The sequence below is a fragment of the Phaenicophaeus curvirostris genome, unplaced genomic scaffold (assembly GCF_032191515.1).
Source record: "Phaenicophaeus curvirostris isolate KB17595 unplaced genomic scaffold, BPBGC_Pcur_1.0 scaffold_115, whole genome shotgun sequence".
Classification (NCBI taxonomy): domain Eukaryota; kingdom Metazoa; phylum Chordata; class Aves; order Cuculiformes; family Cuculidae; genus Phaenicophaeus; species Phaenicophaeus curvirostris.
The window spans coordinates 473,603-490,563 of NW_027206736.1; the positions used below are offsets into that span (position 1 = coordinate 473,603).

Sequence of the window (16,961 nt, forward strand, 5' to 3'; positions counted from 1 at the left end):
TACAGGGTATGGGGTGTAGGATAGAGGATACAGGATAGAGGATAAAGGATAGAGGATAAAGGGTAGACGATAAAGGATAAGGATAAAGGATAAGGATAAAGGATACAGGGTGTGAGATGTAGGATAGAGGATAGAGGATAAAGTATATAGCATATGGGATACAGGATATACAGTACAGGGTGTGGGATGTGGGATAGAGGATAGAGGATATAGGATATGGGGTGCCAGCAGAGGGGGATCTGGGGGCTGTGCCCCATCCCCGTCCCTGCTCCCGCACCCCCTTGGCTCAGCCGGGACCAGCTCCAGGTTTCCCGGGAAGGGAAGGGCATCCTCTGTGTCCTCTATCCTATATCCTCTATCCTATATCCTCTATCCTATATCCTTTATCCTATAACCTACATACTATCTCCTGTATCCTATATCCTACATCCCGTGCCCTGTATCCTCTATCCTTTATCCTCCATCGCGGTGCAGAAGCCGTGGCAGCTGCTCCCGTCCCCCAGCCCTGGTCGCTCGGCAGAGGAGGAGGAGGAGACCGAGGAGGAAGATGAGGAGTAGGAGGAGGAGGAGGAAGGGAAGGCAGCGCCTGGCAGCTCTGGCTCCTCGTTCTCCTCTCCCAGCGCGGCGCTTGAGGAGGCTCCTCAACGGAGATGCCAGCGGCGTGTGGGCAGGGAACGTGTGCCGGGACCGGGCAGGGGGGACAGGGATGAGATAAGGACTGGGATGGGGATGTGATAAGGACTGGGATGGGGATGGTGATGAGATAAGGACTGGGATGGGGATGGGGATGAGATAAGGACTGGGATGGGGTTGGGGATGAGATAAGGACTGGGATGGGGATGGTGATGAGATAAGGACTGGGATGGGGATGGGGATGAGATAAGGACTGGGATGGGGTTGGGGATGAGATAAGGACTGGGATGGGGTTGGGGATGAGATAAGGACTGGGATGGGGATGGGGATGAGATAAGGACTGGGATGGGGTTGGGGATGAGATAAGGACTGGGATGGGGATGGTGATGAGATAAGGACTGGGATGGGGATGTGGTAAGGACTGGGATGGGGATGAGGTTGAGATAAGGACTGGGATGGGGATGAGATAAGGACTGGGATGGGGATGGGGATGAGATAAGGACTGGGATGGGGATGAGGTTGAGATAAGGACTGGGATGGGGATGGGGATGAGATAAGGACTGGGATGGGGATGAGATAAGGACTGGGATGGGGATGAGGTTGAGATAAGGACAGGGATGGGGATGGGGATGAGATAAGGACAGGGATGGGGATGGGGATGAGATAAGGACAGGGATGGGGATAGGGATGGGTACGCAGATGGAGCTGAGATAAGGACTAGGATAAGGATGACATAAGGACTGGGATGGGGATGACATAAGGACTGGGATGGGGACAGGGATGTGATAAGGACTGGGACAGAGGTGTGATAAGGGTGGGGGTGGGGAGAGGGAGATGGGGAAGTGATAAGGACAGTGATGGGGATGGGGGTGTGATAAGGACAGGAACAGGGATGCCATAAGAATGGGGACGGGGATGGGGATGAGATAAGGACAGGGACTCAGGGATGGAGACAGGGATAACGTGATAAGGACAGGGATGAGGACAGGGACACGGGGGTGGGGACAGGGACAGGGACAAGGATGGCAATGGGGATCCGGTAAGGACAGGGATGGAGATGGGGATGCAATAAGGACAGGGATGATGAAATGCGATGGGGTCACCCAGGAAGAGGTGGGGGCACCCAGGGTGGGTGAGGACACCCAGGGTGGATGTGGGTACCAAGATAGGATGGGGACACCCAGGGTGGGACAGGGGCACCGAGCTTTGGTGCCATTCTGGCAAGCCGGCGAGTGCCACCACCCCAACCACCCCGGTGCCAAAACCAGCCGCCACCGTCCCACCGGCAAGGTCAGGGCTGCCATCCTCACCCTCACGGCACGCGGCCGGCAGCGGCGACACCAACAAGGTCCCCGAGTTCCTTTGCCGTCGGCTGAGCCTCCCGGTGCCTTGTCCCTCGCCGAGCCACGAGAACCGCGGCATTGCCGCCGCCGAGCCTAATTCCCAGCACTTCATTAATAACCAATTATGTAAAATAAGATTAATTATGCAGGACTTCCCTGTTTAATGGCCGATGCCGGTGCTGGCAGCGCCGGGCGCTCGGCGCGGTTTGCGGGTGGGGAAACTGAGTCACGGAGTGGGGGCTCCGGATGCTGAGGGCAGGACGGGGTCTGGTGTGGCCGCGCTCGATCTGCAGGCTCCGTGTGTTCAAGGAACAGGGGGACACGGCTTGGGGAGACCTGGGGACCCGGCATGGGGGGACCCAGCACAGGGGACAGAGCTCTCCCCAGAGACCTCGTCCCCGTGTCCCCATCCCTCATGGCCCCATGTCCCCATCTCTGCTGGCTCTTCCCCTGCTTGTACCTATTTCCCCATCCTTGCTGTCCCCAGCCCTACTGGTCCCCATGTCCCCAACCCTACTGGTCCACATGTCCCCATCCCTGCTGGCTCTTCCCCTGCTCGTCCCCATGTCACCATCACTGCTCATCCCTGTGTCCCCATCCCTACTGGCTCTTCCTCTGCTCGTCCCCATGTCCCCATCCCTGCTGTCCCTGTTTCCCCATTCCTGCTGTCCCCGTGTCCCCTTTCCTACTGTTCCCCATGTCCCCATCCCTACTGGTCCCTGTGTCCCTATCCCTGCTGTCCCCGTGTCCCTATCCCTGCTGTCCCCATGTCCCCATCCCTGCTGTCCCCCCCCTGCTGTCCCTGTGTCCCCCTCCGTGCTGTCCCCATGTCCCCATCCCTGCTGTCCCCCCCCCGCTGTCCCTGTGTCCCCCTCCGTGCTGTCCCCCTCCCTGCTGTCCCCATTCCTGCTGTCCCCATGTCCCCACCCCTGCTGTCCCCATCCCTACTGGTTCCCGTGTCCCCATCCCTGCTGTCCCCATCCCTGCTGTCCCCATGTCCCCATCCCTGCTGTCCCCATCCCTGCTGTCCCCATCCCTACTGGTTCCCGTGTCCCCATCCCTGCTGTCCCCGTCCCTGCTGTCCCCATCCCTACTGGTCCCCATGTCCCCACCCCTGCTGTCCCCACCCCTGCTGTCCCCATCCCTGCTGTCCCCATCCCTACTGGTCCCCGTGTCCCCATCCCTGCTGCCCCATCCCTGCTATCCCTGTCCCAGCTGTCCCCGTGTCCCCATCCCTGCTGTCCCCATCCCTACTGGTCCCCGTGTCCCCATCCCTGCTGTCCCCATCCCTACTGTCCCCATCTCTCCCTGTCCCGGTGTCCCCGCGGTGCCCCTGTTGCCGTCCCGGCCGTGTCACTCAGTCCCCGCTGCCTGCCCCAAGCTCCTCAGCTCCTCTTTCTCCTCTTCCTCCCGCAGGCATCGAGTGTCCGCGGGGCGCCCGCAACCTGCCGGGGCTGGTGCAGGAGGGAGAACCCTTCAGCGAGGAGGCCACCACCTTCACCAAGGAGCTGGTGCTGCAGCGAGAGGTAGGGACGCTCGGCGGCGCCGTCCGGTGAGAATCACCGAATCGTAGAATCACCGGGTTGGGAAAGACCCACCGGGTCATGGAGAGGTTGAGTGATGCCCGTGGGGCACGGATCTCGCCACAAAAGCCGAGTTGGCGGGCGCTGCGGGCTTCTCGCGGTGGTGGGCGCCGTGTTGCGGCTGCGCTGCGGTGCGGAGCTGCCGCCGTGTCGTTCCAGAGGCTCCAGGTGGGTTTGGTGCCGTGGAGCCGCTGGCGGCTCCGGCAAAGCCTCCTGTGGCCCCGCTCTCGGCTCCAAGGGGCTCGGGTTGGCGCGTTGGCGTTTGGCCACGGTGCTGTCATCTGGTGTGGGACGGGGAGACCCGGCACGGGATCCGGCACGGGACCCGGCACAGGGGGACCTGGAACAGGATTTGGCACAGGGGGACCTGGAACAGGGTCTGGAACAGGGGGACCTGGAACAGGATTTGTCACAGGGGCTCCCGGCAAAGGGTCTGGAACAGGGGGACCTGACACAAGATCTGGCACAGAGAGCACCCTGAACAGGGAATCTGGCACAGGAGCTGGCACGGGGGGACCTGGCACAGGGATCCCGGCACAGGCCCTGGAGAAGGCAGCGATGGTGAAGGCAGCGGCGCGCGGCAGGGATGCTGCCAGCGACTCCTCCCTTTCTTTTTATTTCCTTCTCCTTTTTTCTTCTATTTTCGGTGCAAATCGGCGTGGAATCCTGGCTCTCGCCATCTGCTCCGGCACTGGGAAGGACTGGGAAGGACTGGGAAGGACTGGGAGGGACTGGGGGGGAACTGGGGACCCATCGCTGTCCCCCAAACCCCAACTTTGGTGCTGGAACCAGGCTGCGCCGCCCGGCCCCGACACGTCCTGCGGAACCGGTGACCCCAAAAACCAGCCGGCACATGCCAACGCCGGCAAAAATGCCGGCCAGGAGGGAGATGAGGGCGGCAGAATGGAAAGTGCCAAGGAAGCAGGAGGGAGGGAGGAGGCTGCTACCCGGGGAGGAGCAGGATGGGGATGAAGAGGAGGATGAGGAGAGGGAGGAGGGCTGGGAGGAGGTTGAGGAGAAAGGGGAGAAGGAGAAAGAGGAGGAGGTAGAAGGTGAGAATGAGGTTGAGGGTGAGGTTGAGGAGGAGGATGAAGAGAAGAATGAAGAGAAGGATGTTGAGGGTGAGGACGGGGAGGAAGAGGAGGTGAAGGTTGAAGGTAAGGATGAGGTTAAGGAGGAGGAGGAAGAGGGGGAGCATGAGGGTGAGGTTAAGGAGGAGGAGGAGGAAGAGGAGGATGAGGTTGAAGGGGAGAATGAGGTTGAGGATGAGGAGGAGGAAGAGAAGAATGAGGAGAAGGAGGGTGAGGGTGATGAGGAGGAGGAGGTTGAAGGTGAGGATGAGGTTAAGGAGGAGGAGGAAGACGAGATTGAGGGTGAGGAGGAGGTTGAGGATGAGGAGGAGGAAGAGAAGAATGAAGAGGAGGAGGATGAGGGTAATGAGGAGGAGGAGGTTGAAGGTGAAGATGAGGTTAAGGAGGAGGAGGAAGACGAGATTGAGGGTGAGGAGGAGGTTGAGGAGGAGGAGGAGGAAGAGAAGAATGAAGAGAAGGAGGATGAGGGTAATGAGGAGGAGGAGGTTGAAGGTGAGGATGAGTTTAAGGAGGAGGAGGAAGACAAGATTGAGGGTGAGGAGGAGGTTGAGGGTGAGGATGAGGTTGAGGGTGAGGATGAGGAGGAGGATGAAGAGAAGAATGAAGAGAAGGAGGGTGAGGAGGAGGAGGAGGAGGTTGAAGGTGAGGATGAGGTTAAGGAGGAGGAGGTTGAGTAGAAGGAGGGGGAGGAGGATTTGGAGAAGGTTGAGGGTGAGGATCAGGGTGAGGAGGAGGAGGTTGAAGGTGAGGAGAAGGTTAAGGAGGGGGAGGTTGAGGAGGAGGATGAGGTTGAGAAGGAGGAGACAGGAGGATTTGGAGGAGGTTGAGGAGGAGGAGAAAGTTGAGGGTGAGGAGGAGGAGGTTGAAGGTGAGGAGAGGTTAAGGAGGGGGAGGTTGAGGGGGGGGGTTGATAAGGAAGATGAAGGTGAGGTTGAGAAAGAGGAGGAGAAAGGGATTGAGGATGAGGTTGAGCGGGTGCAGGGTGGACACAGGGTGGACACAGGGTGGATGCAGCTGGGATGCAGGGAGGATGCAGGGAGGATGCGAGGAGGATGCAGGAAGGTTGCAGGGAGGATGCGGCAGATGGATGCAGCTGGGATGCAGGGAGGACATGGGGAAGATGCAGGGAGGATGCAGGGTGGATACAGGGAGGATGTAGGGAGGATGCAGGGAGGATGCAGGTTGGATGTGGCAGGTGGATGCAGGGTGGATGCAGGGAGGACACAAGGAAGATGCAGGGAGGATGCAGGGTGGATGCAGGGAGGATGCAGGGAGGACACAAGGAAGATGCAGGGAGGATGCAGGATGGATGCAGGGAGGCCAAGGCAGTTGGATGCGAGGGGGATGCAGGGGGGATGCAGGGTGGATCTGGCAGTTGGATGCAGGGTGGATACGAGGTGGTTGCGAGGTGGACGTGGGGCAGATGCAGGGTGGATGCAGCAGATGGATGCAGCTGGGATGCAGGGAGGATGCAGCTGGGATGCAGGGTGGACACGGGGAAGATGCAGGGAAGATGCAGGGTGGGTACAAGGTGGATGTGAGGTGGATGCAGGGAGGATGCAAGGTGGATGCGGGTGTATGTGGCAGATGGATGCAGGGAGGATGCAGGGTGGATGCAGGGTGGACACGGGGAAGATGCAGGGTGGATGCAGGGAGGATGCAAAGTGGATGCAAGGTGGATCTCGGGTGTATGTGGCAGATGGATGCAGGGAGGATGCAGGGTGGATGCAGGGTGGACACGGGGAAGATGCAGGGTGGATGCAGGGAGGATGCAAAGTGGATGCAAGGTGGATCTCGGGTGTATGTGGCAGATGGATGCAGGGAGGGTGCAGCTTGGATGCAGGGAGGATGCAGCTTGGATGTGGCAGGTGGATGCAGGGTGGATGCAGGGAGGACACAAGGAAGATGCAGGGAGGATGCAGGATGGATGCAGGGAGGCCAAGGCCGTTGGTTGCGAGGGGGATGCAGGGGGGATCTGGCAGTTGGATGCAGGGTGGATACGAGGTGGTTGCAGGGTGGATGCGGGGCGGTGGCAGCTCTCCATCACTGGGCACGGCCCGTCCGCAGGCCGCTCGGCACGACCCCGCGTGGCCCCGGCTGATGCGGCTGACAGGAATCGCCCTGCAGGGGAGCAGCTTCATCTTCCCAGCTGCAAAAACTGCAAACGAGTCCCTTCTGATCTGCTGGCAGGGAACGCGGCCCCGTGCCCGGCGTGCCCGGCAGGAGCCTCGGCAGCTCCCGGCGGCGGCTCCCGGCGGCTCTCGAGGGCGGCAGCGCAGGGCGCGCTCGGCGCTTTTCCTGCCAGGCCTCCTGCGGGAACGCGGGACGGGATGGAGAGGGGGATAAGGATGGAGCTGGGGGGGTACAGGCTGGCTTGGGGGGGTCTAGGCTGCATCCAGGGCAAGGAGGCTGGATTTGAGGGGTTACAAGGCTGGATCTGGGGTGTCAAGGCTGGATTTGGGGGAATGAGGCTGGATTTGGGGGGCATGAGGCTGGATTTGGGGGGTGTGAGGCTGGATCTGGGGGGATGAGGCTGGATTTGAGGGGGTACAAGGCTGGATCTGGGGTGTCAAGGCTGGATTTGGGGGAATGAGGCAGGATTTGGAGGGGATGAGGCTGGATTTTGGGGGTGTGAGGCTGGATCTGGGGGGGATGAGGCTGGATTTGAGGGGGTGCGAGGCTGGATTTGAGGGGGTGCAAGGCTGGATCTGGGGTGTCAAGGCTGGATTTGGGGGGAGGAGGCTGGATTTGAGGGGGTACAAGGCTGGGTTGGGGGGTCTAGGCTTCATCCAGGGCAAGGAGGCTGGATTTGGGGGGATAAGGCTGGATTTGGGGGGATAAGGCTGGATCTGGGGAACCGAAGCTGGATCCAGGGTGATGAGGCTGGATCTGGGGGGATAAGGCTGGGTTTGGGGGGAAGAGGCTGGATCTGGTGGAGATGAGGCTGGATTTGGGGGGATGAGGCTGGATGCGGGGAGTTGAGGTTGGATCGAGGCTGCGGAGCGTGCGATGGGATGCGCGGTGCCGCCTCCTCCTCCCCCCCCCCCGCCCCATTTAATGCGCTTTCATTAAAGTCTCTTGATATTAAAATTCCCAAAGTTCTCTCCTCGGAGCTTCGGCGTCGCGGCGCGGGACGCGTTCCGTGTAATTACACCGTGATTCATGATTTCAATATCGGAGGCGAACTGCCCTCCGCTGCCTCTTCCCGGCTCCCCGAGCGGCTTTTGAGCTCAAACGCGGCGATTTCGGCACGATTGGCTTCGCTTTTCCTCGCTCCCAGCCCGTTCCCGGCTCCCGCGCATCCCTGCTGCCGGCAACGCCGCCTCCCTCCAATTCGGCTTCGTTCCCGGGATGCTGGGGGGTCCCGGACTCCCCTATAACCCCGTGGATCCTGGGATGGGGGATCCATCCTGGCACCGTGAGCCGGGGCCGCGGGGCGGGTGCTGCTCCGTACCCGCTGGGGAGTGCCGGGACACGGGGACGCGGGGATACAGGGATTCAAGGACACGGGGATGTAGGGATGCAGGGATACAGGGACATGGAGATGTAGGGATGCTGGGATGCTGGGATGCAGGGATGCAGGGATGCAGGGATGCAGGGACATGGAGACGTAGGGATGCAGGGACATGGAGACGTAGGGATGCAGGGACACAGGGATGCAGGGATGCAGGGACATGGAGACACAGGGATGCAGGGATGCTGGGATGCAGGGACAGAGGGATGCAGGGGCATGGAGAGGTAGGGATGCAGGGATGCTGGGATGCAGGGATACAGGGACATGGGGACGCAGGGATACGGGGATTCAGGGACGTGGGGATGCAGGGATACAGGGACACGGGGACGCAGGCATACAGGGATTCAAGGACATGGGGATGCAGGGATACAGGGACATGGAGATGTAGGGATGCAGGGACACAGGGATGCAGGGACATGGAGACGTAGGGATGCAGGGATGCAGGGATATGGAGATGTAGGGGTGCAGGGACACAGGGATGCAGGGAGACAGGGACGCAGGGACCTGGAGATGTAGGGACACAGCGATGCAGGGACGCAGGGACATGGAGACACAGGGATGCAGGGGCATGGAGAGGTAGGGATGCAGGGACACTGGGATGCTGGGATGCAGGGATACAGGGACATGGGGATGCAGGGATATGGGGATTCAGGGACATGGGGATGCAGGGATACAGGGATACAGGGACATGGAGACTAGGGATGCTGGGATGCAGGGACACAGAATGCAGAGATGCAGGGATATGGAGACATAGGGATGCAGGGACATGGAGATGTAGGGATGCAGGGACACAGGGACATGGAGATGTGGGATGCAGGGAGACAGGGATGCAGGGACGTGGAGACCTAGGGATGCAGGGACACAGAGGTGCAGGGGTACAGGGACATGGGGACGTAGGGATATGTGGATACAGGGACATGGGGACACAGGGACACAAGGATACAGTGGTTCAGGGACACAGGGGTTCAGGGACACAGGGATGTGGGGATGCAGGGATATGGAGCTGTAGAGATGCAGGGACACAGGGATGCAGGGACATGGAGACATAGGGATGTGGGGACACAGGGATGCAGGGAGACCGGGATGCAGGGACATGGGGATGTAGGGATGCAGGGACACAGGGACATAGAGACACAAGGATGCAGGGACATGGGGACACGGAGATGTAGGATGCAGGGACATGGAGACCTAGGGATGCAGGGACGGAGAAGTGCAGGGGTACAGGGACATGGGGACATAGGGACACAAAGATATGGTGGTTGAGGGACACAGGGACAGAGGTATTCAGGGACACGGGGATGGCAAGGATGCAGAGATACAGGGATGCAGGGACACAGGGATGCAGGGACACAGGGACATGGAGACACAGGGATGCAGGGATGCTGGGATGCAGGGACAGGGATGCAGGGACATGGAGAGGTAGGGATGCTGGGATGCAGGGATACAGGGACACGGGGACTAGGGATGCTGGGATGCAGGGACACGGAATGCAGAGGTGCAGGGATATGGAGACATAGGGATGCAGGGACACAGGGACATGGAGATGTAGGGATGCAGGGACACAGGGACATGGAGATGTGGGATGCAGGGAGACAGGGATGCAGGGACGTGGAGACCTAGGGATGCAGGGACACAGAGGTGCAGGGGTACAGGGACATGGGGACGTAGGGATTTGTGAATACAGGGACATGGGGACACAGGGACACAAGGATACGGTGGTTCAGGGACACAGGGGTTCAGGGACGCAGGGATGTGGGGATGCAGGGATATGGAGCTGTAGAGATGCAGGGACACAGGGATGCAGGGACATGGAGACATAGGGATGTGGGGACACAGGGATGCAGGGAGACCGGGATGCAGGGACATGGGGATGTAGGGATGCAGGGACACAGGGACATAGAGACACAAGGACGCAGGGACACGGGGACATGGAGATGTAGGATGCAGGGACATGGAGACCTAGGGATGCAGGGATGGAGAAGTGCAGGGGCACAGGGACACGGGGACATAGGGACACAAATATACGGTGGTTCAGGGACACAGGGATGCAGGGACACAGGAATTCAGGGACACAGGGATGCAGGGACACAGGGATGCAGGGTCCCGGGGTTGGCAACGCTGCAGGAATACGGGGCTGTAGGGCTGTGGGGACACGGGGCTGCGAGGACACGAGGCTGCAGGGACACGGCCAGCGTCTCCATCCCCCGCAGCATCTTGCAGCGCGCAGCCGCCTGCTCGGAAAGCGCTGACCCGCATCCCAGGGGCATCGCCCCGCGTCCCTCGCGCATCCGCAGGCTCCGGCACCGCCAACGCCCCCGCGTCCCCCCACGCCTCCCCAGGGCACTCGCCGACCTCCCGTGCCGGGTACCGAGCCCCTGGGTGCCACGAGCGGTGCCAGCGCGTGTCCCGCATCCCCCCCACCCCTGCATTTCTCCTTCCTGCGCGCCCCCAGCCAGCGCTTCGCCCCATCTGGCCTGGATGCGCCTGGAATTCCGATGGGGGCGCGAACAAAGCCGCAGCTGCTGCCCCAGCGGAGCCGAGCGGGGCTCTCGGCGCGATGCCGGCACCACCGGGGCGGCCGAACCCACGCGCTGTCCGGCTTCTCACCTTGTCAGGGCCCCCCGACCCTGATATCCCCCCCAGAACCCCTGAACCCAGCCCCTAACAGCCCCCAGCACCCCTGCACCCCCTCAGCCCCCAGCTCTTTGCGGGCACCGTGGCTCAGAGCCCGTTTCCCGGTACCGAGCACCGATTTTGGCTCAGGGCTGTGATTTTAGAGCATCCCCCGCCCAGCACGGGCAGTGCCGGGGTCAGCATCGCCGCTCCCCACCCTTCGACCTCGGCTGAGCACCAAATCCTCTAAAACTGTCTTTTTTCCCCTCTTTTTGCCCCTCTCCGCCTTCACTTCTGTCCCCAGCACGGGGTTTGGCCCGCGGATGCTCTCCTGCTCTCCCCCGGCGCAGGCGATGCCGGCACGGCATCACCTGGCTCATCACCCCCAAATCCAGCCTCATCCCCCCCAAATCCAGCCTCATCCTCCACAAATCCAGCCTTGTCCCCCCACATCCAGCCTCGTCCCCCCAAATCCAGCCTCATCACACCCCCAGATCAAGCCTCATCCCCCCAAATCCAGGCTCATCCCCCCAGATCCAGCCTCATCCCCCCAAATCCAGGCTCATCCCCCCCCAGATCCAGTCTCATCCCCTCCCAGATGCATCCTCGTCACCCCAAATCTGGCTTTGTACACCTGGATCCCACCTCATCGCCCTGGATCCTGCTTAGTCACCCCTAATCCACCCTCGACACCCCAAATCCAGCCGTATTGCTCTGGATCCAGCCTCCATACCACAAAGCCAGCCTCATCACCCCTAATCTAGCCTTGTCACCCCAAATCCAGCCTTAACACCCCTAATCCAGCCTCGTCACCCCTAATCCAGCCTCATTGCCCTGGATCCAGCCTTGACACCCCAAATCCAGCCTCGTCACCCCTAATCCAGCCTTGAGACCCCAAATCCATCCTCATCACCCCAAATCCATCCTCATCACCCCAAATCCAGCCTTGACACCCCTAATCCAGCCTCATCCCTCTGGATCCTGATTTGACACCCCAAATCCATCCTCGTCACCCCAAATACAGCCGTTGCGGCTGCACCCTTGGGGATGCCGGCTCCCCTTTGAACGCCGCGTCCCGGCAGGGCTGCGATGCCCCCCGGCTCGCGGTGCCGCGGCTACGCCGGCTCCGGTGCCGCATCCATCCCCTTCTGGAACGCGGACAGCGAGCGGCACGGACCGCGATGCCCCGCGATGCCCCGTGACGCCGGGAGATCCCATCGGCTGCGCCGAGGCGACGCCGGGAACGTTGCCGGAGCCCCATCCCACCGCGTCCCGCCTCGGGCTGCCGTCGCGCGGATGAGCAGCCCGGTTTTGACAAGGTGCCGGCTCGAATCACGTCGCCGCGGCTGCTGGAGTTCCCCGTGGAGCCGCCGATTTGCCGTCTAGCCGGTGCCGGCGCTCCCCGCGGTCCCACCGTGATTCACCGGGGCTTGTGCTTCCCACCGCCGGGAGCCGGCACCGCCACAGCCGGCACGTGGCCGCGGCCAGGAGGCCACGCGGAAGCCGGAGACGCGGCGAGAGTTGCAGAGGCAAAACCCAGGGCTGAGATCGAGGGTTGGACCCCAGGACTGGGGTCCAGGTTTGAGATCCATGCGTTGGGTCGCAGGATTGGGGTCCAGATTTCAGATCCCAGAGTTGAGATCTATGGGTTGGACCCAAGCTTGAGACCCATGGGTTGGAACCAGGTTTGGGATCCAGGGTCGAGATCCATGGGTAGAACCAAGGTTGGGATCCAGGGTTGAGATCTGTGGATTGGGTCCCAGGACTGGGATCCAGGGTTCAGTCCCAGGATCAGGATCCATCGGTGGAACCAAGGTTGGGACCCAGGGTTGAGATCACAGGTTGGATCCCAGGATTGGGGTCCAGATTTGGGATCCCAGAGTTGAGACTGATGGGTTGGACCCAAGCTTGAGACTCATGGGTTGCAACCAAAGGTTTGTGTCCCAGGACTAGGATCCAGGGTCGAGATCCATGGATAGAACCAAGGTTGGGTCCCAGGGTTGAGATCCATGGGTTGGGTCCCAGGACTGGGGTCTAGATTTCAGATCCCAGAGTTGAGATCTATGGGTTGGACCCAGGACTGAGACCCATGGGTTGGAACCTGGGGTCTGGGTCCAGGTTTGGGTCCAGGTTTGTGTCCCAGGACTGGGATCCAGGGTCGAGATCCATGGGTGGAACCAAGGTTGGGATCCAGGGTTGAGATCCAGGGTTGAGTCCCAGGATCAGGATCCATGGGTGGAACCAGGGTTGGGTCCCAGGGTTGAGATCAAGGGTTGGGTCCCAGGATTGGGGTCCAGGTTTGAGATTCCAGAGTTGAGATCTGTGGGTTGGACCCAAGGCTGAGACCCATGGGTTGGAACCTGGGGTTTGGGTCCAGGTTTGGAATCCAGAGTTGGTTCCCAGGACTGGGATCCAGGGTCGAGATCCATGGGTAGAACCAAGGTTGGGATCCAGGGTTGAGACCCAGGATTGAGTCCCAGGATCAGGATCTGTGGGTAGAACCAAGGTTGGGTCCCAGGGCTGAGATCCATGGGTTGGGTCCCAGGACTGGGGTCCAGGTTTGGAACCCAAGGTTGAGATCCATGTTTGGATCCGAGGGCTGGGATCCATGGTTGAGATCCCTGTGTGGAATCAAGGTTGGGTCCCGGGGTTGGGATCCGTGGTTTGGTTCCAGCGATGAGATCCATGGGTGGAACCAAGGTTGAATCCCGTGTTGACTGGCCCTGATCACCCGGTTCTCTTGCATGTGCTCCATGATTGCACTCAAGATCTTCTCTTCCATGACTTTTCCCAGCACTGATGTCGGACTGACAGGTCTGGAGTTCCCTGGATCCTCCCTGCGACCCTTCTTGTCCATGGGCACCACATCATCCACCCTCCAGTCCAGTGGGAACGTGGCATGGGGAGGGTCGACACCTGCTTTGTCGTTAACCCACTGCGGGATGTTCGGAGCCATTAGGGAGTTCGGAGCCGTTGGGGTGTTTGGAGCCGTTGGGGTGTTTGGAGCTGTTGGGATGTTTGGAGCCGTTGGGGTGTTCGGAGCCATTAGGGTGTTTGGAGCTGTTGGGATGTTCGGAGCTGTTGGGGTGTTTGGAGCCGTTGGCGTGTTTGGAGCCGTTGGGGTGTTTGGAGCCGTTGGGGTGTTCGGAGCCGTTGGGGTGTTTGGAGCCGTTGGGATGTTGGAGCTGTTGGGGTGTTCGGAGCCGTTGGGGTATTGGAGCCGTTGGGGTGTTCGGAGCCGTTGGGGTGTTTGGAGCCGTTGGGATGTTTGGAGCTGTTGGGGTGTTCGGAGCCGTTGGGGTGTTTGGAGCCGTTGGGATGTTTGGAGCTGTTGGGGTGTTGGAGCCGTTGGGATGTTTGGAGCCCTTGGGGTGTTTGGAGCTGTTGGGATGTTTGGAGCTGTTGGGATGTTCGGATGCGTTGGAATGTTGGAGCTGTTGGGATTTTTGGAGCCGTTGGGATGTTTGGAGCCGTTGGGGTGTTCGGAGCCGTTGGGGTGTTCGGAGCCTTTGGGATGTTTGGAGCCGTTGGGATGTTGGAGCCGTTGGGATGTTTGGAGCCTTTGGAGTGTTTGGAGCCGTTGGGGTGTTCGGAGCCGTTGGGGTGTTCGGAGCCGTTGGAGTGTTTGGAGCCGTTGGGGTGTTTGGAGCCTTTGGAGTGTTTGGAGCCGTTGGGGTGTTCAGAGCCATTGGGGTGTTCAGAGCCGTTGGAGTGTTTGGAGCCGTTGGGATGTTCGGAGCCGTTGGGGTGTTCGGAGCCGTTGGGATGTTCGGAGCCGTTGGGGTGTTGGAGCCGTTGGGGTGTTTGGAGCCGTTGGGGTGTTTGGAGCCGTTGGGGTGTTCGGAGCCGTTGGAGTGTTTGGAGCCGTTGGGGTGTTCGGAGCCGTTGGGATGTTGGAGCCGTTGGGATGTTCGGAGCCGTTAGGATGTTCGGAGCCGTCGGGGTGTTGGAGCCGTTGGGGTGTTGGAGCCGTTGGGATGTTCGGAGCTGTTGGGATTTTTGGAGCCGTTGGGGTGTTTGGAGCTGTTGGGGTGTTCGGAGCTGTTGGGGTGTTGGAGCCGTTGGGGTGTTTGGAGCTGTTGGGATGTTCGGAGCCGTTGGGGTGTTCGGAGCCTTTGGAATGTTGGAGCCGTTGGGGTGCAGCACGTGGTGCCGATGATCCGAGCCGCTGCTAATCATTTTCTGCAAACGAGCCGCTGCTGCAATCTTAATTACTCGGGGAGCGGCAAATCAAATCCTGCGCCCGGTGCCGGCAGCGCTGCCGCAGCCCCCGGCTCGGCCTTCCCAGAGGATCCAGCGCCGCCAGAGCCGTGCCTCAGTTTCCCCGTCGGTGAAGCCGGGAGCCGTGTTGGTGCTCGGCCCCCCCGGCCGGTAGCCACACGTGTGGCCTTGGTAGCCACGGCATCAGCACCAGTAGCCTTGCGTACTGGTCCCAGTAGCCACGCGTGGGGCGCTGGTAGCCACGTGTGCCGGCATGAGTGGCCAGTGACTGACGGTGACACCGGAGTCGGGGGGGGGTCCCAGTGTCCCTGTTGTGCTACCAGGGTCCCAGTGTCCCCAGACTGGGAGTCCCAGTGTCCCCAGTACAGAGCTGGGGTTCCCAGTGTCCCCAGAGCCAGCACTCCCAGTATTCCCAGTACAGAGCTGAGGGTCCCAGTGTCCCCAGACTGGGAGTCTCAGTGTCCCCAGGACGAAGTCAGGGGTCCCAGTGTCCCCAGAGCCAGCACTCCCAGTGTCCCCAGTACAGAGCTGGGGTTCCCAGTGTCCCCAGTACAGAGCTGAGGGTCCCAGTGTCCCCAGACTGGGAGTCCCATTGTCCCCAGGACGGAGTCAGGGGTCCCAGTGTCCCCAGAGCCAGCACTCCCAGTATTCCCAGTACAGAGCTGAGGGTCCCAGTGTCCCCAGACTGGGAGTCCCAGTGTCCCCAGTACGGAGTCAGGGGTCCCAGTGTCCCCAGAGCCAGCACTCCCAGTGTCCCCAGTACAGAGCTGGGGGTCCTGGTGTCCCCAGACTGGGAGTCCCAGTGTCCCCAGTACAGAGCTGAGGGTCCCAGTGTCCCCAGACTGGGAGTCCCAGTGTCCCCAGTACAGAGCCAGGGGTCCCAGTGTCCCCAGACTGGGAGTCCCAGTGTCCCCAGTACAGAGCTGAGGGTCCCAGTGTCCCCAGAGCCAGCACTCCCAGTATTCCCAGTACAGAGCTGAGGGTCCCAATGTCCCCAGACTGGGAGTCCCAGTGTCCCCAGTGTGGAGTTGAAGGTCCCAGTGTCCCCAGTACAGAGTCAGGGGTCCCAGTGTCCCCAGACTGGGGGTCCCAGTGTCCCCATTGCAGTACCAGGGGTCCCAGTGTCCCCAGTACAGAGCTGGGGTTCCCAGTGTCCCCAGGCTGGGGATTCCAGTGTCCCCTCAGAGCCGGGGTCCGGTGTCCCCAGTACAGAGTTGAAGGTCCCAGTGTCCCCAGACTGGGGTCCCCCCCTTCCCCACCTCCCAGCGAGGCTGATGATGCTGATCCCAGGGCGGGGGGGGGGCACCAACCCACCCCTGGCCCCCCAAAACCCCCATTTTCCCCCAAAACCCCAATTTTCCCCCAATTCCCTCCCCAAAACCCCTTTTTTCCCACAATTCCAACCCCCAAACCCCCAATTCCCCCCCTAAAACCCCCATTTCCCCCATAAAATCCCATTTCCCCCAATTACAACCCCCCAAACCCCCAATTCCCCCCCATTTTCCCCCAATTCCCCCCCCATCCCCCCCTCTTTCCCCCCTTCCCCTTTTTTTTTTCTATTTTCAGTTCCTTTTTCCTTCCAAAAATCCCAAACCCCATCAATTCCCCCCCTTTCGGGGTGCAGAGGGGGGGTCCCCCCCATCCCTCCCCCCCTCCCCTTCCCCATTAACCCTTTCAGGACCTGCGGGAATTACAAATCTGAACGATATTTATTAAAATACAAAAATACACTCCTTTTTTTTTTTGTTTTTTTTCTGGGTTTGCTCACGCGCAGGCTCTGCCGTTAGAGATAAAGCCAGAATGTCCGTGTGTCCCCCCCTCCCCGCGTGCCCCCCCCCCAATTTCCAATTTTTCCTTTCGCATCCGACACCTTCCGGGCATCTTTTTGTTGAATTTTCTTTTTTTTCCCCTCTCTTTTTTCAAGCTAAAATAAGAAATTTCAAGGAATTTCAGCACCCCCCCC

General features: G+C 60.6%; 1 protein-coding gene across 1 annotated transcript in view; it reads left to right on the top strand.

The window, feature by feature from the left end:
- SND1 (staphylococcal nuclease and tudor domain containing 1) overlaps positions 1-16,961 on the top strand; it is a 100,266-nt gene that overhangs the window by 71,045 nt on the left and 12,260 nt on the right. The window contains exon 16 of the mRNA XM_069882302.1: positions 3,393-3,502. Coding sequence (XP_069738403.1) covers positions 3,393-3,502 — 110 coding nt within the window. The remainder of the gene's footprint in view (positions 1-3,392; positions 3,503-16,961) is intronic.